The 27,466-nt window shown below is 41.9% G+C and overlaps 1 protein-coding gene across 1 annotated transcript in view; it reads right to left on the bottom strand.

The window, feature by feature from the left end:
- USP34 (ubiquitin specific peptidase 34) overlaps positions 1-27,466 on the bottom strand; it is a gene marked incomplete in the record, with an annotated part of 5,849,982 nt that overhangs the window by 3,361,071 nt on the left and 2,461,445 nt on the right. The window contains 1 exon segment of the mRNA XM_044061224.1: positions 23,825-23,984. Coding sequence (XP_043917159.1) covers positions 23,825-23,984 — 160 coding nt within the window.

Here is a 27,466-nt window from a genome sequence, read left to right as displayed (position 1 = left end):
ACCTCCGGCTCCACTGAGCCCTCTAAAGAACCGACGTCCGGGACTGTCGGTTCTTCCCCTCTAGGCTTCGCTGCTTTGTCCTTGCGCTTTTGGCTGAAGCGGGCGTCGGAGCATCCGACGGCATTTTATAATTACAACGCTTCCCAAACACTAACCTGGCACAGTCTAACCTCCTCTTAATAGTGCGTTTGTTAAATCTAGCACAAGAGCGGCATCCAACAACGGCGTGCTCAGGCCCTAAACAAGGTATACACAAAGTATGGTAATCCCTATGAGGTATCTGTTTCCCACAAGAAATACAGTTATTCACTTTTTCTGACATCCGGTTAAATACTGAGGCAAGAAAAAACCAAAATATTCCCCAACGGGGTACTTAGCCAACTTTGATTCGGTCTGAAACTCTGACTTCAGAAACTTTCAGAACGCCAACCTGCACTCGCAAAATTGCTTCTGCATCGGACCATGCGGCAAAAAAGACTGAGGATATGACGTCGGTCATGCGCATTAGTACCCTGACGTACTGACGCCAGTCTAATGCGCCGTGACCGACGTCAGCCATATACTTTGGTATTCGGGCCGACTGGACAGCGGACTACCCAATAGTTAGGACTGCAGCAATGTGGAATGAAGAACATCTGGTTTCCAAAGTATGTCCCTTGGGTCTTCTCCAGGAAGAAAGGGAAGTGGGCTAGGAGGGTGGGAACAACAGAGATACAAATGTTATGTACTGACCATAATGATGCATCTGATGTCTTCATTTTCATTCATTCCTTAACTGATAGGACAGAGTCCCCAGCTAGATGAACCTTGGGTGGTCCTCATGGAAGGATTTTTCGGAGTACTGCAGTGCCAAAAGCAGTTCTGTTCCTAGAAATTAAATATAATTTGTAATGAGCAATAAAGATATGAGTGATAGACCAAGTAGCAGTAGCACAAATGTCACCTACTGATGTTCTCTACTCCAAAGCTAAAGTGACCATAGACCTTGTGGAATGCGCTCTAAGGGGCTTAAGCAAAGACAACCCTCTCTGGCTACAGACAAAGGATATGCAAGCCATCAAAGATGTGGCTAAAGTCACTTTGGAAACAGCCATGCCTAATCTGTTTGGTGAGGAGGACACAAACAATTGGTCAGATTTCCTGGAATCTTTGGTCCGGTGAAGATAAAATCAAAGTTGCCTGTGCACATCCAAAAGATGGAGTATGTATTTCCCTTTACTGGAAAATTCTGAGAAAAAAAATGGAGGTTAATGACTTGACTACTGTTCGACTCAGAAGCCACCTTAGGATGGAAAGGATGGATTGTTACCCAAGGAAACCCTATTCTTATGAAAAAACAGGTATAGAGATTTGGAGGAAATTACCTGGAGTTCAGATACTTGTCTAGCTGACGTAGTAGCAACTAGAAAAAAATGTCTTCCAGTGTAAGAATTTATGGTCTGTCTTGGCTGAGGGTTCAAAGGGGCTCTGGGTCAGACCTTGAAGCAGAACAGTTAAATCCCATGGAAGAGTTGGGTTCTTGACTGGAGGCCTAAGAAAAAAGGTGCCTTTCAGAAAAGTCTTGTGCGACTTAGAAGAAGCCAAATAAGAGTGATTTTCACCTGAATGAAAGCTGGAAATGGCAGCCAACTGTGCTTTTAAAAGTAGAGAAAATGGCCCCTTCATTTAAAAGGGAGGCTAAAAACTTCTAGAACATCGGAGGCGGGGGCAGAAAAAAGATCCAATGCTCTCTGGAGGGCCAAAATTGAAAATCTCTTCTATTTTTGTAGATTTTCCTAGAAGAAACCCTTTGAGAAGACAGGAGAATATGCCAGACCAGGGAGGAAAGCCTGTGCTGTCTAGGCATCAATGGAACTGTAGAAACCATGCAGTTAACTTGAGGCCTGTTACGTCCAGATGAGTCAACCCAGCTGGATGAAACAGGTCTGAACTGGTGTCTAGTATCCTGGGCGAATACAAAAGGTTAGGCCACAGGAAAGGAAACCAAATCTGACAAGGCCAAAAAGGTGCAATGAGGATAACTGCTCTTCAACCAGTAAACTTTCTGGAAAAATTTGGAGATTAGTGGAAATGGGGGATAGGTATACAGACTAATGGGAAAATTGTGAAGCACATCATCTCTTGATGATTTCCCAGAGAGGGGATCAGGGTGAAAAACCTGCAACACTTGAGGGAGGAAGTGAAAATATGACAGCACAGCTGACTATCAATGGAAAATTCTTTCTGCCACTTTGGCATTGAGAGACCATAAGTGAGGCATCAGAACAGACCTGCTTAGTTTGTCTACAAGAACACTGGCTTTTCCCCAGTATATGTGTTGCAATGAAAAAGTAGCCAGAAGAGACTGCCCACTACCACACACTCACTGCCTCGCGACACAGAGGCTAAGATCTGGTTCTCCCTGTTTACGTATCCGCCTACAGACATATTGTCTGTTTGGCTCACAACTGCCCTAGAGGGGAGAGCATCCTGAAAGGGGTTCAACGCTAGAAGGACAGCTCTCATTTCCAGGACATTGATGTGTGAATTTGCCTCTTCTGGGAACAAAGTATCTTGAACTGTTCTTCCCATGAAATGTCCCCCCTACCTCAGTTGAGAGGTGTCCGTGGGTCACTGCGGCTACTGGAAGTGGAACAACAAAAGGACGGCCTGTAAAACTGTCTGAACAGATCCATCAAAGAAGGAATTTCTTGTTTGATCCTGACTGGTGTGTACAAGGGGTAGTGATGAATTAACCACTGTGTACTGAGACAGTCCACTGGAGAATTCATATATGAAATCTGGCTAATGGAACTTGAGTAACTGCTGCTGCCATGGACCCTAAGGCTTGCAAGACTAGTCATGTTGGAGGAGAAGAATGAGAGCTCAATTCCATGACCTGAAATCTAAAGGTCTGTACTCTTTTTGAAGGACGATATGCTATCTGATTAACTGTGTCTAGACAAACACCTATGAACTCCAGAGTCTGTGTAGATGCGAGCTGTGGCTTCTTGTAGCTGACTGTGATTCCAATGGACACATGACTGCAGCAAGTAATCCCTTGCTTGTATAAAATGCCTTGTCGAAACAGTCAGATGCCTCTCATCTAGATATGGAAACACATGGAATCCCAGCAGTCTTAGGTGAGCTGCTACCACCACCATATATTTGGTGAACACCCTGGGGGCAATGATGAGACCAAAGGGCAGTGCTCTGAACTGGTAATGACGGTCTCCCATTCGGAAGTACAGACATCCTCTGGAGAGCCTGTTTATTTTGATGCGATAATAAAAGTCCTGAAGATCTATCAAACACTTTCATGTGATAGTACAAGTCCTAAAGTTCTATCGAGCGCATCCAATCAACCTTTCACAGCAAGAGCAAAACAGACTGAAACATGACCATCGGGGGAGGGGGGGAGAGGAAAATGTTATGAAATAACCTCTGGATATGATCCTTTGCACTCAAGTATCTCTTGTGATGGGCATCCAGTCTTCTGGGTCCAGAGACAAGTTCCTCCCAACTGCATCCAGAGAACAGCAGCCAAGCAACCTTTCCAGAGTTCTGGTAGGGTTTATCCAAGAAGGTATCCCTGAAACCCTGGTTCTGCGGGCCACATCTGCTGTGATGATGTTTTCAATTACAGCTCTTCTCTCTCTGTCTCTGGGTGGAACTATCTCCTTGTGAGTCCTGGAAAGGACCTTGGGACTTGCAAAACAAGAACTTTCTACCTCCTAGTTAAATATGGGAAAAGGGTCTTTAAATGGTAGAAAAACAGATCCCAATGGCAGACAAGATATTTCTGTCTTGCTCACTTATGAAGAGCACTTTCTTCACCCTTGGGCTGAACAAGGATGATAAATGAAAGGCAGCATTGATGAAAAAAGACTTTTGAAGGTCTCTGCAAAGTTGTACAAGGTCATTCAGGCACGTGTCCTGCCAGTTTTGCCCAAACTCGCTGCCCATGAGGTACCACCTGCAGAGTGGGATATCAGCCTCATGGAAGTACTAGATATAGACAGAAGGGTGGCCAGCTGTGAAGAAATCTTATTTTGGTCCTCCACAGATATAGACCTGGAAAGAAATTCAGAATTCTTTTGTCAAATCTCTTTGCAACCTTGTAAAGTGAACCAAATAATTCAGCAACCACTGACAAAGGCCACTGAAGTGTAAACGCACTTTCTAAACCTGCCCACAGCCCAAGACTCCCTTGTAGTGGGGTGGACAGATGAGCTCTGATCAGCAAGCTCTTTCTTACTGCCTGCTGACACAACCATGGCATCTACTGTGACAATCCCCCTTACTCCAGTGGGCTCTGTCTTTTGTGGGTGGGGTGCTAAAAACCTATAAGGTATTCTGGGGATAGGCTCCACAGTATAGGCCTCCTTCCATGCATAGTGTGAGACAGAGTCTATCAGCTGGGGATGGGGGTCACCCAAGATGTAGCTGGGTCAGACCCAAATGCCTCCAGGAACACTGACTCCTCCTAGGAAGGGAGGTTGGAAATCTATACACCTTTTTACTTTAAAAGTTTCAGAATTTCTCCAAGCAAGACATCAAGTGGAGATATGGTACACATTTCCCCTTCATCAAAGTCACTGCTCTCAGTGAGAGACTTCTGAGGCGAATCTAAGCATCTCCTTTTTGCACATTTGATTCCTAGGGATCTCATTGGTGGGATGGTCTGGTGAGGTTTCAGAAATGACAGGGGAGTCCTGAGGAAGGACTGCAGGCTTACCAGGTTGGCTGTCCTGGTGGAATAGAACTGAAAGGCTCAGTGCTCAAACCTGACAAAGAGGTAGAGACAGGATCCGAAGGGGGCAAAGATGTCTTTTCTCTAAGCAATGAAATGGCCCTCTCCACCAATTCAAGGTAGAAAGTCTAAGAAAAACAGTAGCAGGCAGCAGCTCAGCCAAAGTCGCCTGAGCCAGTCAGTCCTGAATCTTCCCACACCTCTGTTCCAAGGAAGGAGCTGGACTCGAGTTGTCCAGCGCCTAAGCTCCTAGAGGCAAGGATGGCTGTATTAATTTCGGAGTCAACTCCAACACCACACCCCACCCCTGGAGCCAGCTCTTCAGCTCAGTCTTTCTGCTCTAAAAGGATCGGAGCCAGGCAACTCAGAACATGGCCAAAGTCAAAGAATGACCTGTCTTCAGATCGGACTTGGACACTCTCAAGGATCTCAGACCAAAGGGCTCCAACTCCACAGATCGAATCAGAGAAGGAACTATCAAGTGAGGTACAGTGGAGGGCAGGCTCATGGGTCCAATGGGAGATGCAGATGGTATTACACCCATTTGGATCTGAGCTCTGAAAAACTCCCTCATCATCTTATCAACTTTTGCTCTGGACAAGCTCCTGGAGGACCAGAGGGAGGAGGTGATAGATGGTGGCCTGGAGTGTCTCTTCAGAGTCCCCTGCAGAAAAGATGAATGGAACTGAGGAGAGATAAGATTCGGTAAGAACCAGGGCAACTGGGTCCAAGGAGACTTGGGCTTCAAAGATGTAGGATCTGAGGATGTTGGAGCCAACTTTTAAGAAATTTTTGAAGGTGGCTCAGTTGTCAGAGTTGATTCTGGGGAACAATCACGGGATTGTTTCCTGGAGTCCTTATCTTTCAGAGATGACTCAGGCTTTCCTTTTTTGGACCTCTTAGCAGGGGGTTGAGACCCAGCAGCTAGAGAACAGGAAGCAGAAGGAAGGAGGACTCTTTAAAACCAATTTATTCCTCCGGTTACGAAGTGCTTTAATGCTGAAGTCTGAACAAACAGTGTGCAACAGATATCTAAATAGGCAGCACCCAAGCAATAAACACACTCCCTGTGGGCATCAGAATTAGGAATTTCATGCCCACCGGAACTGAATTTTTTGAAAGCAGTCAACTTATCAGCTATGTCTTTTAGACCAAATGAAAAAGAGAAAAGAAGGTTTTTCTTATTTATTTTTTTTTAAACAGTGGATGCATCAACAATGGTACAAAGAATACCCTCTAGAAGGTAAGAAAAAAGGGAAGAGAGCACAGAAAGGGAGTACTAACACAATGGTATACAGAACAGTACCCTCACAACCAATGGGGGGGGACTACCTGACAGAATCTGAGAACTTAGAAAGAAGTCAAGGGAAGACAGGTGAAAAGATAAGAAAAATAATCCAAAATGGAAGAAAACTTTCAACCTTTAAGGCAAAAACACCACCTGACTGCAATATGTGTACAACATAATATAGTCAAACATTATTAATGTAAACATTCTAGTAAATGTTGCAAAATGATTTACTTGATCAGTGTCACACATTGGCTGTGTGTTGCACATGCTGCAATCTTGGTCAAGGTCTTTATGTCAGTATTTTCTTCTTTGTATTGCCAAGTCCATTTAATAATTATTACCTTTGCCAATGTAGCCTAAGTTGTGGCCGAAAAGGGTCACGGGACCAGTTCACTTTCCATGTTACGAAAGTATAAATAAATATGAAATAGAAAAAAGAAGGGTGAACACGAAGAAATAATTGAGGAATGAGTAAAGCATATTTTAAGTCTGCATCATTCATGACAGAGAAAAATCCTCCCACTGTAGGCATTGGGAAGTAGCAGACTAATTTTAAGAGTCCTACTACTTGTCACTTGTAAATGCACAGCAAGGATCATTTACTGCAGTGAGTGTTCACACCTCAGCATAAGAGTGCGAGGGAAGGTTTGTCAAATCTTTTAAAACTACTAAGCTTCTGAGCCCCCGAAGCCTTTCTGTGTTGGAGGGAAGCCTTCTAGCTTATCAGTGGGAGTGTTAACCACTAGCTAGCCTGACTACCACAAGAGGAGTGGTTTCTGGCCCAGAAATTGTAGTTTATCGGCCGTTTGGGCAGTTTTTTCCATCTCTTTCAACTTTCTGGTTTAAAAGCCCGCATCTGCACTTGTTTTCCACCTTTCCTGTAACTATCTAGTCCAGATACAGATTTGCTGTATTCAGGACTGTTTGTAAGCTTCTGAGCCCCCCCAAGCCTTTGTGTGTTGGTGGACAGCCTTCTAGCTTGTCAGTAAGAGTAGTAAGCACTAGGTAACCTAGTGCTTACTTGTCAGTAAGAGTAGTAAGCACTAGGTAACCTATCTACCACAAGAGGTGTGGTTTCTGGCCCAGAAGTTGTAGTTTATTGGCTGTTTGGGGAGTTTTTCCATCTCTTTCAACTTTCTGGTTTAAAAGCCCGCATTTGCGCTTGTTTCCTGCCTTTCCTGTAACTAGTCTAGTCTAGATACAAATTTGCTGTAGCCAGGACTGTTTGTAAGCTTCTAAGTGGTGCCAAAGTCTGCTCTTCAATTTTTCCCTTAGATCTGCTAGTTCTCTTCTCTCCTGCAATTTTGCTAGCTAACTAGTTTAGCACTTTACCAGACTTCTTGTAGCAATTATTGTAGCACACAAAAGTGCTACCAGCACTAAACGTCCAATAAGGAAACAGCTCCAGTAATTATTATTAATGCCACCCCTCCGGGCATGTCTAAAGGTCAATTCCCTGTGCTTTCTCCTATTAACCTGGTAAACTTGGGCATCCTCAGGCAATGTAACAACTGCCTTGTGTACACTGACAATCCTCTCCTCTTACCTCCCAACACCCTGACTTGCGAGAGATGCACTTATATATCTAAATTGGAAGCCACGCACTCTCCAGTGAAGACCGGAATAGCTGGTCAGGAGGAGGAGGTCAACACTTGCACCACACCACATGGAACACATAGCTCTCCAGAACACACACCAGCACTGCCTTCAAATAAAAACACAAACCAAACATCCACCTTCCCAGAGGCTCTCAATAAAATCTACCCAAACAGCAGAGACCTCCAAGGCAGAAACGCAACTGATCACCACAACACAACACTAATCACGAGACACATAACTCTCCTTAACAGTGTGGACTCAACCAAAGCCCCTAAGGCAAAACAGCATGTCCAACACACTAGTCATAGGTGACTCAATAGTGAGGCACACTTATGTCCCTCTCACTAGGCTGAATAAGGAGAAAGTAATAGTCAGCTGCCTGTCAGGCACCAGGATCCACCACATAACGCATGCACTCAGGTCCCTCAACAATAGGTACAAATATGACTCTGTCATTGTACATGTGGGTGTGAATGACCTGAGACGTACCGCCATGGACTACATGAAGAGAGATATGGAGGAGCTCTCGGATTACGTAGCTCAGGTGGGTATGACCCTAGCCCTAAGCAGCATCCTACCATCACCCAGAATGATACCACAGTACAAGCAGAAAATGACTGATTTCAACAACTGGCTAAGTTTCTAGTGTCATTCTAAGGGGATCCAGTATCTGTCTACCTGGGATGACATGACTGACAGACCTCAATGCTTTGCCAGAGATGGCCTGCATCTGTCATCCCTGGGCTTCCAGATACTATCCAAGGCTCTTGCCACCTCTATAGTACCTTTTTAGGCAGTCTTCTAAAGACCAAATTACCACCGACATTTGTGCTGTAACAGAGACTTGGTTCAAGGCAGCAGAAAGCATCCCTGCACATCCAGGCTGTAACTCATTCCACACCTTTCGGCCCCAGAAAGTACAGTTGTGTACACCTACCATAAATGTAGATGTTCGAGTGTCTTCACTGTTGCAGTCATGACTGTAGGGTTCTCCCCTGCCGGCAGGCAGCCCTCGGTTGGCCAGAATCCCAAAGTCTGGGCCCGGCGTCGGCTGTTCAACCATGCTCCCTGACGTCAGAGCGCCAGGAGTACAAAGCTGACAGCCGACTCCATTTTCTCCAGTTTTTCTTGCCCCAGATGTCAGGAGTCCCAAAATGAAAAAGGTCCCATAACCTTTGCAAATACACCTCAGAAGAATGGCGAAAAAAGGAAATACACAAAAGTAAAAATAAGAGGGGACAGGAGGGAGGGAAACCCAGACTGCAACAGTGAAAACACTCGAACATCTACATTTATGGTAGGTGTACACAACTGTACTATGTTCATCGTGTTTCACTGTTGCAGTCATGACTGTAGGGTAGAATCCCAAAGCTGAAAGAAAGGGAGGTGGTCATAAAGAGGAAGGGGCGGCTAAAAGGCCCTGCAAGACTGCAGAGGCAAAACCTGCCCTAGACTTAGAGTAGAGAGGTAGATTGTAGTGCTTAGAAAAAGTATGCACTGAACTCCAAGTTGCAGCTTCCAAAATGTCCTTGGTAGGAACTCCCTTGAGGAAGGCCGCAGAAGTGGCAGCAGCTCTGGTGGAATGAGTCCGTATACCCCCTGGGATTTGCTTTCCATGATGAGAATAACAAAATCTGATTCCATGAGCAATCCATTTAGAAATGGTCTGTTTTGAAATGGCTTTACCTTGGGAACTTGAAGCATAAGAAAAACAATTGTTCTGATTTTCTGATGTCCTTGGTTCTGTTCAGGTAAAAACGTAGTTGTCTGTGTACATCCAAGGAATGTAAAATCCTTTCCCCTTTATTTTGAGGAGTGGGGAAAAAGGTTGGCAAGTGGATAGTTTGATTTAAAGCCACTTTGGAAACCACCTTAGGCATGAAGGTAGAATTAGTCCTCAAAGATACCCTGTCTTGATGAAAAATAATATAAGGTTCCACAGCCATAAGAGCTTGTAACTCTGAAACTCTCCTGGCAGAGGTTAGGGCTAACAGGATAGCTGTCTTCCAAGATAAAAACTTAATGTCAGAAGAGGCAGCAGACTCAAAAGGAGGCAAGGTTAGTTTTTCCAAAACATAGTTGAGATCCCAAGCAGGAATGGGAGGAGATCTAGGAGGTCTTAAGTTCTTAGCTCCTCTGAGAAACTGTCTCATGAGCTGGTGGGAAAAGATGGGAGGGTCTGTATTATAATGAGCAGAAATAGCAGAGGCATGTATCTTAATGGAAGAGGAAGAGAGACCCTTATGTAAGAGATCTGTCAAGTAAAGTAAAATTAAAGTAATGTTAGGAAGAAGAGGATCAGAATCCTGAGCCTGCATCCAGGAACAAAATCTTTTCCATTTTCCTGCATAAGATTTTCTAGTGCTAGGGCGTCTGGCTTCTAAAATGACATCCATAACCTGCTTGGGCAGTAAAGAAGAAATCAAATGCCCTGGATTAACCAGGACGCCAGGCTGAGAGTTCTGACATGAGAGTGTAGAACCTGACCCTGATGTTGGGACAGAAGGTTCAGAGACTGAGGTAAAACCCAAGGGCGCTCCAGGCATAGGTTTTTTAGAGTTGGATACCAAAACTGCCGAGGCCAATTTGCAGCCAGCAAGATTATCATCTTGGGCTTGTCCTGTTTTATCTTCAATAAAAACCGTGGAAGAAGAGGAAGAGGCGGAAAGGCATATCCTGAGAGGTTCCTCCAACTGAATGACAGGGCGTCCACTTTCCAAGCTTCTCTGTGGAAAGTCCTGGTGCAAAAATTCTGTAGTTGATGATTGAGATGGGATGCAAAGAGGTCTATGTGAGGACATCCCCAGACTGCTGTTATCATCCTGAATATTTTGGTGCCCAGCATCCACTCGTGTGGATCCGAAAGGTTTCTGCTCAGACTGTCTGCCAGAAAGTTTTGTTTCCCTGGTAGAAACTGAGCTTGAAGATCCAGATTGCAAGCTAGAGCTGTGTTCCATAGATCCATGGCTAGTCTGCAAAGGGGGTAGGAATGAGATCCCCCTTGCTTGTTTATGTACCACATAACTGTGGTGTTGTCTGTCCGTATTAGCAGTTGTCCTGGTTGTAAAAGATTCCTGAAGGCCAATAGAGCTTTCTGAATGGCTAACATTTCCTTTAAATTGATATGCAGGTGCTTCTGATCCTTTGTCCAAAGGCCCTGCAAACAATTGCCCTGAAAATGGGCTCCCCAAGCATAATCCGAGGTGTCCGTGGTTAGAATCTGAGTGGCAGGAGGCAGACAGAAGGGTTTCCCTTTGTTTAGAGCACATGCCCTGGACCACCAAAGAAATTCCTTTTGAAGGCAAGGAAGGACGGAGATCAGTATGTCTAAACTGTGGCAATGCTGAGACCATACACGTTTTAGGTACCACTGTATTTTCCTCATGTGTAGTCTTGCATATGGTACGAGAAGGATGCAGGAGGCCATGTAACCCAAAGCCTGCAGGAATGTCCTTGCAGATAGTTGAGTTAGAGTTGCCAAGGTTCTGAAAGTTGAAGCCAGCTGTAATTGTTTTTCGGATGTCAGAAATGCCATCTGGGTTATGGTGTTTAGAAGTGCACCCAGAAAAGTTATCTGTTGTGATGGTGTCAAATTTGACTTTTTTATGTTTACAGAGAATCCCAGGAACTTGAAGTTCTGTACAAATTCTAGATGCCGGAGTAAGACATCCTTGCTGTCTGCCTGAATTAGACAATCGTCCAGATAAGGGTAAATTTGAATTCCCTTGAGTCTGCAGTAAGCTACTACTGGAGCCAGGCATTTGGTGAAGACCCTGGGCGCAGTAGACAATCCAAAGGGCAGCACAGAGAATTGAAAGTGCCTTGATCCGGCCTTGAACCTGAGGTATTTTCTGCGATCCTGCCTGATGGGAATGTGTAAATATGCCTCCTTTAAATCCAAAGTTACCATCCATGCATCTTTGGACAGCATTGGAAGTAGCTGCTGTAGAGTAAGCATCTTGAATTTTGGAATCTCTAGAAAGGTGTTCAAGACCGACAGATCCAAAATGGGTCTCCATGAGTTTTGCTTCCTTGGGACTAGAAAGAGCCTTGAGTAAAAACCTTTTCCCATCTCTGAAAGAGGAACCAGTTCTATGGCATTCATAGCCAAAAGAGCTTCCACCTGGTTTAAGGCCTCCGTTCATTGATGTTTTGGAAGGTCTGGCCATCCGCTTGGCCTTGGCAAGGTATGAAAATGGAATTTGTAACCTCTTCAAACCACATCCAAAACCCACTTGTCTTGGGTTATTTGAGTCCAATTTTGATAAAAAAAAAAAGAGAGTTTTCCTCCGAGAGGGGCTTCCAGGCAAGAAGTTCCTGTAGCCCAACAGAGGGAGTCATTGAGTTTGTTTCCTTTGAGATTGTGACCTGTCCTCTCCTCCCCTAGGGGTGGAAGCAGTCCACTGTCTTGGTCTATAAGCAGCTTGTGATTGAGGCCTCCCTCTGGTGCGTCTATATCTACCCCTCTGAGGCCTGTCTGAAGTGGGAAAAGACCAATTCTTTGAAGGCCAATTCCTGCTAAATCTAGGTGGCTGTACTTGTAAGAAATCTTTAACTGTTTGCATGGATTTCGCCTTATCCTCCATCTTTTTAATCACCTCTTCAGCTTTTGATCCAAACAAAACATTATGCTGAACAGGAGCATCCAATAATTTAGCCTTTACTTGTTCAGGTAAATTTTGTTCCTTTAGCCATGCATGCCTTCTAATGACTGTGCCAGAGGCCGCAGCCCTACAAGAAGCCTCCAAGGCATCAAATCCACAGTGTAAACCATGCTTCCCAACCTGTTCAGTGGCATGCAATAAGTCATGTAATTCCTTATCATCTGCACAGGCAGAAATAGAAGTAAGTGTTTGTTTTAAGACAGACAAGAGAAATTGCTGGTATTTAAGCATATGAAACTGACAGTTTAAAGCCCTAATGGACAAAGTAGCAGAAGTGTACACCTTTTTGCCCCATCTTTCTAAGGATCGAGAATCCTTTTCAGTAGGAATGGGATTTTTGGCAGAAGCGGCCTTAACTCCCTTAGGACCCTGAGAAATGGTTTCAGGGTCAGCAGAAGGGTTCTTGTATAAAAACTGATGGGAATAAGGAACCCTGTAATATCTATCAGGCTTAACAGGAGCAGGAGGAAAAGAGTCAGGGGTTAAGTTAGCCTCTGAAAAGGCATCATCCACAATATCCAAAACAGGAAAAATAGCCAGGGGTCTATGTTGGGTAAGAAGAAAATCCCTCAGTCTTTTCTTGGATTCCAAATACTCCTGTCCTTCCCAGTGGAAATGTTCCCTCATTTCATGCAAAGTTTCCCCAAAAGAGAAATCCTCGGGGAGAAGCTGAAGGAATGGATTCTTCAGCATCAGAATCCTCATAAGGAGGGAAAGAATATTCCTGATCAGAAGAAGAAACTGAGGTAACAGAAGCCTGATCAGAGGAATCATAATAAACATCCTGCCTTGGCCTTTTGTCTGGAGGGGGATGTGAACCCCTAATCATAGTAAGTAAATCCTCCGCCATCTTGAGTAACTGTTTCTGTGACTTGGGAGCCGGTTCAGAAGAGGCCTGTGTTGAAGTCTTTGATTTAGAAGGAGTCTTTGCCTTTACTAGTAGCTGAGTAGGCCTGAAAACCCCTTCGGAAGCCGGTACCTGCACAGCGGCTCCGGACCCATCCGAAGGAGCATTGTCCGAAGGTCCTGCAACAGAAATATTTAAAGGCCTGGTTGGCTCCTCATGAGAGTCCGTTTCGGCCGTCGGTTCTGAAATGGCCGAGGACAGGGGCTGCAAAAGCACCTCACTGACGATGGCCGAACCTGAAGCTGGCCCCGCTTGTGCGCTATCATCAGATTTGGACCTCGGAGGCCTGACTTTATCCTTGCGACGTTTGTGAACTCTGGTAACCGGGACCGTATCCGACGACATTTTGTAGTTAAAGCACCTACCGAAGTAATGAAAAGCAAAATCGTACCTTCGCTTAATTGTACGTTGATTGAATCTAGCACAAAACCGACAACTAGCTACGTCGTGGTCAGGGCCTAAGCAAGGAATACAGTAAGAATGAAAATCCTTATGAGGTATTTGCTTCCCACATGAAATGCAATTATTAACTTTTTCTGACATCGGAGTGGAGCAAGAAAAAAGTTTCCCCAACGGGGTACTTAGCTTAGAGTGGAGAAGAAAGTCTTCAGACCGAAGTATATGAGAAAAATTCGTCAGGAGTCAGCCGACCGGCACTTGCGAACTGCTATCACCGCACGGCAAGAAAGACTGAAGAAAATGGCGTCGGCTGTCAGCTTTGTACTCCTGGCGCTCTGACGTCAGGGAGCATGGTTGAACAGCCAACGCCGGACCCAGACTTTGGGATTCTGGCCGACCGAGGGCTGCCTGCCGGCAGGGGAGAACCCTACATTCATGACTGCAACAGTGAAACATGATGAACATCTTAGACCGAAGCTCCAAAGGCGGTGTGTTTCCATATTCATAAAGGATGTGCACACCCCTAGACTGGTAGCCCAACATAATGCATCTGAGATACTTTAGTTGCAGCTAACATTGGGTAAGACAGCGATTCAGGTCGTAGCCTGCTACAGGTCCCCAACCATGTCTCAAGACTCACACTCCATGTTCCTAAGCACCCTGGAGAATATTAGGGTCCAACCTAACAGTCGCATACTGGGAGACTTCAACTACCCCTCCCATTAACTGGGAAAACTACTCCTGTACTAATACACTTGCTCAAAGTTTCCTTTAATTCATTAATTCCAATGCCCTGGATCAGCTCGTTCTTACCCCCCCCCCAGATGTAGCAACATCCTTGACCTGGTCATTACTAACATGGGGGACCGCTGCTCTACACCAATAGCCAACTCCTCCCTAGTTAGATCCGACCACAATCTAATCACCTTGGAAATCCACAGCCCTCCCACCCACCCCCCACTGCAAAGGTAACCACCATGAAAATCTTCTCCAAAGCTAACTTTGGGCTACTAAAAACAGAGGATTTCATGGCACCCATGCAAATAGGGAATAGCTGCATGATCGTCGAATCATACACCAATGCACTGAACGAATATGTACACAAATGCATGGATCTCGCCATACCCAATAGAACCAAGATGCTCTCCTCCAAAAAAAAGGAAACCGATCTGGTGGTCCCCTGCCATAAACAAACTCTACAAGTGAGAGGGTGGCCTAATGGTTAAGGCGTTTGCCTTACAAACACAAGGTGCAGGGTTTGAGTCTCACAAGGGATAATTGGCTAGGCTTAAAATGGCTCGCAAGAGCAGTTAGCTTAGTACTAATCTATGAACCTAAAACCCAAATATCTATGAACCTATGAACAACAGGAGAAAGAAACTGATGCGGAATAAGATGAAGTCCCAAGACTGGAAAAACGCCCTTTTCAGCCTCAACAAAAAGTTAAGATCCCTCAAGAACTGCAGCAGATAATAAAGTCAACCACAAGGCCTTCTATAGTTATGTAAAGAATGGGAAATAGAAAATTCACCCCACGGATCACTTCAGTGGCTTTACTCTATACAGGCACTGGAAAGTACGGTCGGGTGGCACAATGCTAGGGTAATCCTATGGGCTAGGCTTGTAAATGCTCCAGGGCAATTAGCCTAGTACACACCTATGAACCTATAATCTCCATGCCAATACACAGATTTGCTCTCAGCTACTGCACAATGGTACCTCCTAAACCGAGCCAACAGATATTGCCAATATACTGGTCGACAGATTCAGTGCCAACTTTACCCATCCCCCCCAAAGGACCAATCACAATTGCCAGGTACCCAGTATTACTGCTGCACAGGTTAACAGCACTGTCCAAGGCCAAGAATACAGCTTCTAAGGGACCCGACAATATCCCTGGCTGTGTTCTATATGAACTGCAGAGTGAACTGGCACAACACCTGTGTGCCCTGTTCAATCACCGCCTCACCCCAGGCTTTGTCCCTACTGAACGGGCACACTGCTACAGTCATCCCTCTCCACAAATGAGGGGTGACAATAGGAATTAAGACCCCATTATTCAGGCAGTCAGGTGACGTTGACTGGATCAGTGTGCATCAAATATCCCAACTCTTGTGTGGGCAGATCCATTCAGTGAGGAAGCTTGCGGTAACTGCCCCTAGCCATTTATAAAAGATGGAGAACCTCTGTTGCCTGGGCCAGAAGGAAAGTGTATCAAAGGAATGGGTAGAAAAGCATACAGAAACATTCCATCATAAGGAAAAGAAAAGGCACCTGTTTTCCAGGCCTTCATGCATGGAGTCTTGCAGCAGAGCCTTGCCAGCAGATTGTTTGAGAAGGCAGCAAATAGGTCTAATTCAGCAACTCTCCAGAGATGATGGATCAAATCTTGAAGACCCCCATATCCAGTTTCCATTTCTGAGGGTCTGCCTTTGTTATGGTGAGCTTGTCTGCAACAAAATTTTGCAGTGACAGAATGCAGGATGCCTATACAGTGAGACTGTGCCATGAAGATTTCGTATGTGGAGTCTTACCAGGGGTATCATGAAAATCACAAATGCCATGAAACTCAAAATCACAAGATATTCCCTCACAGTGACCGAAGTCTGAATGGAAAAAGTCAGGAATAGATCTAGAAAGAGATTTTTTTTTTCTGTAGAAGAAAAGGTCTTTGAACTAATGTGTCTAATGTTAATACATTACTAATGTGTGTGTGCTGATACATCAGGAACACAATCCTGCGTGAAGGAGTCAAAAAAGACACTTGAATTTCCTCTTGAAATCTCAGCTTGTGTTAGAGATCCCCCATCCAAGAGAGAGGTTCCTGACACTTTGAAAAATACCCTGCAAAGACAAGCAAGTCATCTAAATATGGAAAATGTGGATACTCTATAGCCTGCAATGAGCTGTAATTGGAGTTAGACACTTTGTTAACACTCTTGGTACAGTGGACAGTCCAGAGGGTAAGGCACAGAACTGCTAATGTGATCCAGACACAAAGAACATTAAATACCTGAAGACTGGAGGAACATGGATATGATAGGCATCTTCTAAATTTAGTGTTTTTGGGGAGACAAACATGGAAGGAGAGGTAACAGGTTGTGAAGTAAAAGCATTTTGAGCTTGGGCACTATCACGAACAGGTTTACGAAAGAAAAATCCACAAATGATCGCCAAGCTTCTTCTTTCTTTGGCATTAAAAACATCCTTGAATTAAAACATGTCCATACCTGGAAAGCAAGAACTTGTTTCATCATTCTCTGGGACAGCATGTGTTGAAGGACAGACTGAAATAAAGATGTGTGGTGAATGAGGAAATTACCCCCTGGAAAGAGGATTTCCTTCCACTGCAACCTGTAACCTTGATAAACAACCTTGAGAACCAATTTGTCTGAGACTGTTGCCAAACAGAAACACGGAGAAGGAATCAGAGACTGCTGGGTTCGGGGGGGGGGGGGCAAGATCCCTTAAATAGTCATTCTGACTTGTTAAACTGTCCTTGGTTTTCGGAGGTTACTGAATTCATTTTGGACCCCCCCCCCCGTCATTTGTTTTTAAATGTTAACTTACCAGCATTTTCTTGATACTGTTTATTTTACCATCAAAATTGTACAAAGGGTTACAGAATCCCTTAGAAAATTTGAAAGATGAGGGCTAAATAATCTTAGAGATTCCCTGAATCAACTTACCCCTTTCATCACACTTTCTGATAACCTCTGCAGCAGAGAAGCCAATCACTAAATCTCTAGACAAAGGAGAATTTAATGTCTCATTTTTCACATCATCTGAGGGGTTCTGAGAATGCAGCCAGGCATATTCTCAAAACAGTACGTGGGACCATAGCCATGGAGGCTGTATCAATTCAATCATATACACATTCTGCAATCAATAAGTACTGACTCAGGCAATGGAAGAAACTAAATTATTTAAAGTATATTTTTCCTCTAAAGAAGACACTACAGACAAAATATTCCTCATACTTCCACAATTAGTCAGAATAAACTTATCATAGGAGTCTGACAATTCAAAATTCTGAAAATCGAAGTGGCAGAAGCATACAGTGTTTTCCCTGTACTTATCAATAACCTCCCCATCCTTGTCAGAAAGACAGTGACACACATCCTAGCTGACAGAACTGGGTGAATGTGCGAAGGTTCTGGAAATTCTTTCTGTAACAGCTCATGATATTTACAGAGGGAATGGCAAACCTCAAGTGTTCTCCCACTGAAAACACTGGTACATTCTGGAAATAATCTCTGAGAAAGAGAAAACCCCAGGCAGAATCAGACACTGAGCTAACCTCGGAATCTGAATCACAAAACTGAGAGTAAACCTGCATCTATCATTTAATTTTCTTATTCAGATTTAGAATCTTGAATCTCTTCAGGAAAAGAGCTATCCTTTCTTTAACCAGAAATAACCTTATAAGAAAGATCAACAGCCTGAAATAAACCCTAAGCCAGACCCAGTAAATGACTCCTGTCTGAAAATATTTGAGAAGGAGCAGATACATATTCAGTTTTCTGTTTCTTTTTGACAAGAAAAATGGAGCTAACAGTGTTATTAATGGAAACCGTAGCTTCCCCAAGGGATGGGCACAACATTCTGAACAAACAGTGAGGTCCTTCCCTGTTCCATCTCCCAGGACTGAAACAGTGGCTCTCCCTTAACTGCTGAGGGGACCCCAACTGCCCCAGAGGACATGGGTATCCCATGAACCATAGAGGCTGAAGGTGCTGCACCAGATGGATCAAGGATAAAAGAAAAGTAGTTTGAGAAACAAGCATCTGCTGTGGTGACAAAGGTTGTTTCCTTAACTTTTTCTGTGTGCGTCTAGGACTGGCCATGAAATTGGTAGTTTGTTACATGGTCAATCTAAAAATGGTGCCTCTTGCCAGAGGAAAACAAGCAGCAAGCGTGGATAAAATATTCAAGTTTTTAAAAGAGACCTTTTTTCCATGCAAAAACACAGTAAAAAGCCCATTAAAACTCCCAGTCAGCCCCAAAAAGTAAAATACACACACATTCTCAACAAAAAAAAATGGTTGTTGATTACACTAAACTTTTAAAACTGACAGGAAAAAAGTGTGCTCCTAGTATAATAGTACAGTTAAGTGTTGTGATAGGCTGTTAAATCCCAAACTCCTAGCTTAAAAATAACTTTCCTAAATAGGAAAATAATAAAACTTTTTTAAAAGTGGAAGGGAACTTATCTATAAATAGCAATACAACAGCACAAGCCAACCAATGACACTTTAATGCCACAGAGGAGTGCTCTCTTCGGTGGCAGTAAAGCTCTGAAGGACTTAGTGTCCAAACCCGTCGAGCTGACTGACCATTTGAGCAAGTGGAAGGTTCCCTGAAGCTTTGGAATCTAGCCAGCTTTTATATCTTTAGCAGGATATAACCCCATGCAGCTAAGGCTACAGTAGCACTACTCAATATGATGAATACACAGTAGGCATCCAGAGTGAAGCCATCACTGTGAGATGTACACAGCCTGAGTTACTGAAGAGTGTTTCACATGGTTGTCATTAACAAATTGTAAATGTACTGCGATAATGTCATAGCACTGGGAAGGGGAGCCTATGTAAGCAGTGAGTGTCAGAAAATTGTGTACACATTTGGACAGCTAGCAATATATGTAACAATATGTGCAATTATTTAACTGATGTACACTGCATTAATTTTAGCATCATTCTAATATTAGCATTAATCTCTTATAAAAAGCAGGCCACATGTTAGGAAGTAGGTGGCATTTGCATGCTGATAGGATATGGCATGTACCCATAATGGAAACATTACTGTGGGATATGCAGTGCTTGAGCTAATGAGCAATGTATGAAAGAAATGAAGAAAATATGAAATTATACACATTCACATTAATAAAACAAAATGGTATGTATACTGTCAAACCAAGGGGGCTTGCACAAGCGGTAGGTGTTACCCAATTGTGTTTAGAGTTGTTTTTCTTGTAAGACAAACACAAGCACAGACTTTACTTGTTTTTGGCCCACTGATGATTGCTTAAATGATATCCTAATACTGAACCTAATACATTATGAAAGGCAGGTTGTGCATGATGAACAGTGTGATCTAACAGATGACATGATTTTGTGGACACATACAGTGAAAACAGTAACCAAGAGTAGTGTAAGGCTGTGGAGCATTTGCAATAAAAAAGTTAAGAAAATAGGACATTTTCTATAGTGACATGAATTTTGCAAAAATTAATTGTGATATAGTCATATTCAGGGTTGCATATGCAAACTGTAGGTGTTATTTGAAAACTGGCATTAAAACATGGTGGGTTACATAAAACTTTCACAGACATAAATGTTTGTTTCCTAAAACAGTTATAAATATGTGCTATATTTTTATATTATAATTGTTTGTTTGTCTTTTCGGCTTTTCCCGGTTAGGGGGTCGCCACAGCGGAACTCCGGTCCACTAATGATTGGCAGTAGATATTTACGGTGTCAAGTTGCCAGCCTGATGCCCAACCTTCAGCGAAGACACACCCATTCACGCATGTCTTTTGGAGGCCACTCGACCGAGGGGAGGACATGCAGACTCCACACAGAAGGCACTCCAGCCGAGAATCGAACAGGAGAACCTCTTGCTGTGAGGTAACAACGCTACCGCTGATATTTTTATATTATAATTAATATTGTAAAAGTTGTGAAGCCTACTGGCTAAGACATGTATGTCGCTGGCATATGCATAACACTAAGGCACACAACTTTGTCACTCACTCTTGCCACCTAACATGCAGAGTTCAGTGGCTTAACACTGGTGTTCTGAAATACTATGAAAACATGTTAGGCACAATTTGCTCTGAATGTTCAATATCACAGAAATGCAGTGTAATACCCAATCTTTTCATACATCACTAAAGAGTGCTTGATCACACAAAATTCACTCAATGATACATTGGGTCTATTACAAATACATAACCCTTGTTTCACATAATAGTAATATATTCTGTTATATAAAATACCATTTTCTTTAATACATATGAAATATAAATTCAATGACAGCAGGCAGGCTTCAGATACTAACATCAGTATGTAGCCCACTATCTAATGAACAGCTTTTTTCCCCCTTTTTCAGCAACTTGCATTGTTTCTGAGACATAGTAAGTTACATGACTTATGATTTCAGTACTGGATCTTGGGGAAAAACTCAGGAAGCAAGTGTTTTCCTGTCTTGAGTGATTTCAAGTAGTAAAGGGATTAATTTGCCTCTTGCTGCTTAGGAGTGAAAGACAAGAGCAGTAACTGGTTCAACTAAAACCCTGCACCAATCCAACATACTAGCACCCCACGTCCCTCAGCTCTTTTGAGTGAAGAGCTAAAAAGGCCCTTCTGCAAAACTACTCAATAAACGCACAACCCACCCCAGCTCTTCAACAGAAGAGGAAAAAAAAGCCCAGACTAGCTATTTCGGGCTGCCAAAATACAGGAGCCAATCAGGTCCTGTTTATGTACCCTGCCCAAGAACCTCCTTCCTCACATTTTTCTTTTTTTTGGGGGGGAGGGGGGGGCACTTTTTTTTTTTCTTTGAATCTGTAGCAAACTGCTTTCTATATTTGTAGTATGCATCTGCTACAGTTTATATCCAGCATTGAGTTGTTCAGGTTCTTTAAAAAAAATGTTTTTCTTTTGCAACAGTTTAGACCACACAGGCAGCACCACAGCATTCAAAATTGACCATAAATAAAATACCATCTTTTAAAAGCTGGCATGCATGCACTCACAGCAAACAGGGCTGGCCTTGGATGGCCGATTATACCCCCCCAACCCTTTGCACCCAGACAGTTGCCTCCGCCCATCCTAGCAATGCTACTGCCAAAAGATTTAAGGATGCCTGAGTAAATCCAGGATTTTATGTTTGATAAAGCACAAAAATAAACAGTATACACATATATTAAATCCCTAAGTGCAAATATCAAAATATGTTGAAATAATAAAGAAACTATAACTTCCACTAAAAACGCTAACGTGCATCCAACAGTTCCAAGTCACAAATGAAAATGCCACTGTGTAAAAAATAACCAACGATGATATTTATTCCACAACGTATAAAACGACCATAATAAAATTCCACAAACAAAATTCCACAAACGTTAAGCGCTTTCACTCATCAGAATGATGAAGCTCATATTCTGATGAGTGAAAGTGCTTAATGTTTGTGGAATTTTATTATGGTCGTTTTATACGTTGTGGAATAAATATCATCGTTGGTTATTTTTTACACAGTGGCATTTTCATTTGTGACTTGGAACTGTTGGATGCACGTTAGCGTTTTTAGTGGAAGTTATAGTTTAATCAGTTGGACTGAACGTTATTGCATTTTTATATTTGCAAAGAAAGTAGAGAGACCTGACAAAAAAACATCAGCACTGTTTGTATGTGAAACACCTTATTATGTGAAACAATGGAAACCATTCAAATTCTACAACAGCAAGCTTTAATTTTGGCAAAAAAGTGAAGTCTAGTTCTTTGCATGAGATGCGCATATGACTCACCCTGCAAAATCTTAAATTTCCATAAAAAATACCACATTTTGGGCATCTGAAAAGTAGTGACCTTACATTGTCACAGATTATTATGAAAAAAACTACAAACTGCAAAACTCAAAAGATTAACTCAAAACTAGTAAGAATGCATTAAAAATTGCTGTGGCAAGTTTGATAAACCGAATTTTCAATACGTTTAAGAAACTATTGTACCCCTGTAAGAACATAACCAAATAATTTCACTACAGAAAAAAATGAAATACATCCACAAATGAGACAAGGCAGGAAAGTGAACGCAATAAAAACAGCTCCTGACCTAATAAAAATTAAAAATATAACTAACTAGAAAAAGTAAATTATCTTCAATAAAAATAAGCCATAAAATAATCTATCCTGTGTACTTGTACAACTTACAGAAAACCTGAATATTTAAGCCAAAGATGTGAAGAAAAATGTGAACTATGCCACCTGTGCTTGCACAGAAATCCAACTGATTGACAGAAAAGCAGCAAATGCACAATATTTTCCCCATCGATACCATAACTTCATATTCAAAACTGATTCTTCTTTTGGGATAATTGGGGGACTCACAGAGAGATGGATTCATGAAATAAGAAAATAACGGTCATGTTAGAAAAGTAACAGTATCTATTATGGTCAGAGTTCAGCAAAGAAAGACTTGAAAAACCACAACACACACAGGTAATGGTCATGCAGACTGATGGTCTGTATTGCCACTAGGAAGACTGATGTTCTACTTTTTTCTGGTGGAAAATACTAGTAAATCACACACTTTTGAGGTCTCAGTAAAGGAAAAACATTGAGTTTTACAGAATTTGGCCATTTAGGTAAGGCAATTCATTCACTACAACCTGCATTTCATATATTTACTATTCATAATAATAATACTATAGTGCATTAAGCACCGTGATTACACTCCAAAAACAGTTAACTTACATCCTGGTTCAGTGCTACTCTAGAGCGAGACTTTAACATTAACATTTAGAATGGTGTCTAACAATTGTTAAGCACCCACTACAAACTCTTAGCATAGAGTCTGGCATGAAAAACAGACAGCACTGACCAGCATGCAGCAACAAGACATGAAACAGCTGCAATTCAACTCCCATTCTTGCCTGCTGTCTGCCACATTATGGCCACTATTTTGATGCAAACTACTTCTCTTAAAGGGCAATACATAAGCACATCAAGCATTTGCTTTACGAACAGAAGACATTGCATTTTTATTTATGATTAATTTTACTTTTGAGTGACTACTAGTACACAGAGCAGATAAATCTCCACGTACTACAAAGAATTATGATCAAATCTCCAATCATAATGGATTGTGTGTTTGCTTTACTCTCAAAGTGAATTTCTTGGCATCTATATCTCAAACATATCAGCTGGTTATTACTGTAATAATACATCCTGCCATTCTTTATTGGGTGCTCTGTATGCACAATCTGTTTCCATTTTTGCACACGTTGCACAAAAATTATAAAGAAATCAGTTTAAAATATATATTTTTAAATTTTTTATCTCACAAAAAAGAAATTTCATATTTTTAGATTTTTAGGGAAAAGCAAATCAGTGTCCCTGCTACCTTGAATCAATGTACTATGAAAAAAGCTCCTACTTAAGCATTTAGGTGACTAACAATGAAGTTTTAAATGTAATCAATAAGCACTTGTTCAAAAGTTAAAATTACCTTCTTCTAAAAGCTTCCATATGTGTCTTCAGCATTAAAAGCCCTCTTTCAATAATTGTAAGGCTAGACTGAGAATCCATCTCAAGATTACTCGATGCTATCATAAGACTTTCCATACACTTTGCTATGAATTCCTGTTCTTTTTCAAGACCAGTTTTACCTATAAAAAAAAAAAAAAAAAAGTTTAAACAGAACAAAACAGAATTCAACACTTTTGAATTGAACAAATGCAGTTCCAGCAAAGTCACAGTTAAAGGACACCTCCACCTAAACTTCAAGTTCCTAAAATATTTCTATTTTCCTTTAATCCAACTCCAACAGTCATTTGGCTAGATTCTGGTGCAAGTGTGTCCTGTCACAAAGGCCCAAGTAAATGACTCCCATTTCATAATTTATAAAGCTTCTGGGCAGAAGAGATCATACTTTCTATATATCTCAAATGCTTCTGGAGAATGGTGCCCAAGTCAAAACTAAGGGGCATATTGTCTGTACAGAATATGCTGAACACCTTGCCTCTTCCCACCTCTTGCCCTATCTGGGCTGATGAAAGAGGCTCCTGAGAAAAGGGAATACAGCAATTATGAGCCTACATTGTAGCACTGACCTCAGTTGAAATTTTACAATTATGCAGAGAATTACGGTTACTGAAGGAGTCGCTCCTGCAGAGTAATTATGGGAAAAGTAATAAAACAACTGCATCCACATGGAGAACAAACCCTGCAGGGCACATAGCTCTCAACTGTCCAGATATTCGCAGAATGCCCAGACTTTTTACTCATATTTTTGGCCCGTTTCTCATAAAATTGTAGCTTTCTAGCAAATCAGCGAGGACTAAAGTCAGAAAATAAGGTTGAGAGGTATGCAGGGCAGCTGTGACAAAACCTGCCTACCCAACTTTTTATGAATGAAAAAAGTGAGTACTGTATCCCACGTGGCTGCCTAACGGATACTATGAGCAGATACATTATTTTTTTAAATAAATCTGCTGATTGCTGTTATTCTGTAGCTTGGACTTTAATCTGTCTTCTCCAACTACTAGATATTCACAAGTATTCTCATAGCAGAAGTTGATGCAATCTGCTAGCCATGTAGATACTATTTGATTTAAGAAAGGCTTGCTCCATTTTTGGACTTGCACAAAGGAGACAACTGCTCAGACTGTATGTTTTTTTATGCAAGGATGAACTAAGCAGCCCCCAAGGGTGTTGTTTGGCTAGGGGCACCTTTCTGTCCTTTATTACTTTTTTTCTTAAGTAAAGAAACATTATATTCTCTACACATCGTGATAAAAGATAAATACAGTGCAGAAAAAAATCCCTAGCTGAACAGTGTTCTACAGGGTGAAGTGCTGACCAGATGGCAATGGGTAGAGATTCACAAACTGATATGCTAAGTGCACCTAGCCAATCAATTCACAATGCTCTAAGGAACAGAAAGCTCCGAAATACTCACAGGCAAACAGACATATAAAGCCAGACTGTACACATTTACAGGGAGAACCACAAACCTGCTAATGGCTCAGGTTTCTCTGGCTTTGATGAGTGTCCCAGATATGATTTCGTATTTGTGTCCCTTCCCCCATATATATTTTTTGTTTTTCTAATAAATTACAGTCAGTAATACCAGACATTAGCATTTTATATTTACTATTCCGAAATGTATGCTGATGTAAGTCTGCTAAGTCAACTTTTATATTTACTTTTCCTCTCAAAACTGTTGATTTTTCTAGTAAACATCTGAAGACCATAGTAGGTCAATAATACACGTCTTGTCGTTTAGAAAATGCATGCTGATGCAAAGTCTGTTGTCATACCTCTCGGTTGTCCCTGTTTTTTTCTCATATTTTTGCTCCGTCCTCCAAGATTTTTTTCCAGCAACTCACAGAGGATTTCAGTAAGCCAATAATGACAGACAGAAGAGTTTCATACTTCTTACCCATCAGGAGATGCATGTTGGTATAAATTTTGTTCTATGAACTTTTAAACAAATTACAGTAATATTAAAAAATGTTTATTTTATGCATTTGTTCATCAGGCAAGACCACTTCACACAAATGCCCTTTTCAGGGGTGATTCTAGACCACTGTCTAGTAAAGTGACTTGTTCAAAGTCACGCAACAGGCAAATGGATGTGGAAAGAACCGAACCCTATACCCTTTGTTTACAGGAACCAGCTCGTTAATATTTCATCATCTTAAACCTCTGAGCTACAAGACAAAATATTACTAATTTTGCAGCTTTGTTTCCATATTATTTTTACCTTGCTTCAAATGTCCTGAGCAAAGAAGTTGAGAGGTATGTCTGCTGTTCTGTTAATCCTTTAGGCAAATTACTGTAATATTTTTAAAAAGTAGCTTTGATTCTTGCCCCCCCCCCCCCAAAAAAATGCCATTTCACTTTCTGATTTCATATCATTCAGAAAATGAATGCTGTATAAAACTGCTATTCTTTGTAAAATGAGTGAGGCAAAAGCTATGTTGAGTAAGAGAAGTGAAATTGTTAGTGGTTATATAATGCAGCAGTTCAGTGTGGATGCAGTTTTCAAAGAAATTTGATAGTGCGGACAGGATAGCTATTGGTCTAAAGCTGGTGTAGGCGTGACAGGATTTATGTAAGCTTTCCTTCAAGATGACAGAGACATGACAGCAGATCTACTTATTACAATGGATATGGGGTACATTACAGCTTCCGTGGGGGTTGTCTACTGCAGGACTAGAAGTTTTCAGTTTTAACTGATTTTTTAATACTGGAGGTGAGGACAATCTAAAGAGAAATGGGTCTCACTATGCATGTGGGAGAGGGCAGTGGTACTAAGGGTCAACAGTTTGGGCATCTTTAGTAAGGCAACTGCTTTTAGGAAATAGTTGTTAAAGGTGTTTGCAATAGTTGCAGAAGTGCCATCAGGAGAGGGGATGGAGTGGGGTTTGTGGCCTGTGTTTAATAAATTTTATATACACGACCAGACTTTTTTGTGTTAATCAGCTACGACTGTTGTACATTACAGTATTACAGCTTTTTTATATCATGTGTTGCACTACATTGTGTTTTTTTTTTTTTTTTGGTTTGGACTGTAATAAATTTTCTTGGGATTTACTGATGTGCCAAACGTCCAGGCCTTGTCTGTCAATGCCATCAATTGTTTGGCATTTCTAGATAACCATAGTGCTGGTATGAGTTTGGCTTGTTTTCTCCTAAGAGAAGCGTGCTCATTTAGTACATCATTAACAGGTCGTTAAATTCAAGGGTTGCTTCATCTAGGGGGTGGTATTTTAGCATATTCCAGTTTAAGTGTGGAGATGAAACTGTCTATATAAAGGCTGGATAAGTTATGCACATTCTTGTACAGGTGTTGTTTTCATAGGTTAGAAGCTAGGTAAAGTGCTCACTTAAATACTCACATTATGTACCACGGTTGCAGATATTTTTGGTTTGTTGGACAATATCCAGTAGGGTGGAGACTTTACAGAAAGAGGATTTGTTTTAACTAGTTGGTGTATTAATGAGTTGAGAGAAGCCATATACCTTAACGGTTGTGGCAGAAGTCCAGTCAATATTCCAGTCCCAAAGGATGACAGTTTATTGGGGTATATTAGATCATACCAAAAACAGGATGTCCTCCATAGTAATGCTATTACTTCCTGGG

Source organism: Protopterus annectens, chromosome 1.part0, assembly GCF_019279795.1.
Source record: "Protopterus annectens isolate FY-2018-M chromosome 1.part0, PAN1.0, whole genome shotgun sequence".
Taxonomy (NCBI): domain Eukaryota; kingdom Metazoa; phylum Chordata; order Ceratodontiformes; family Protopteridae; genus Protopterus; species Protopterus annectens.
Note: the sequence above shows the minus strand (reverse complement) of the source record. Positions and strands in the feature narration are given on the sequence as shown.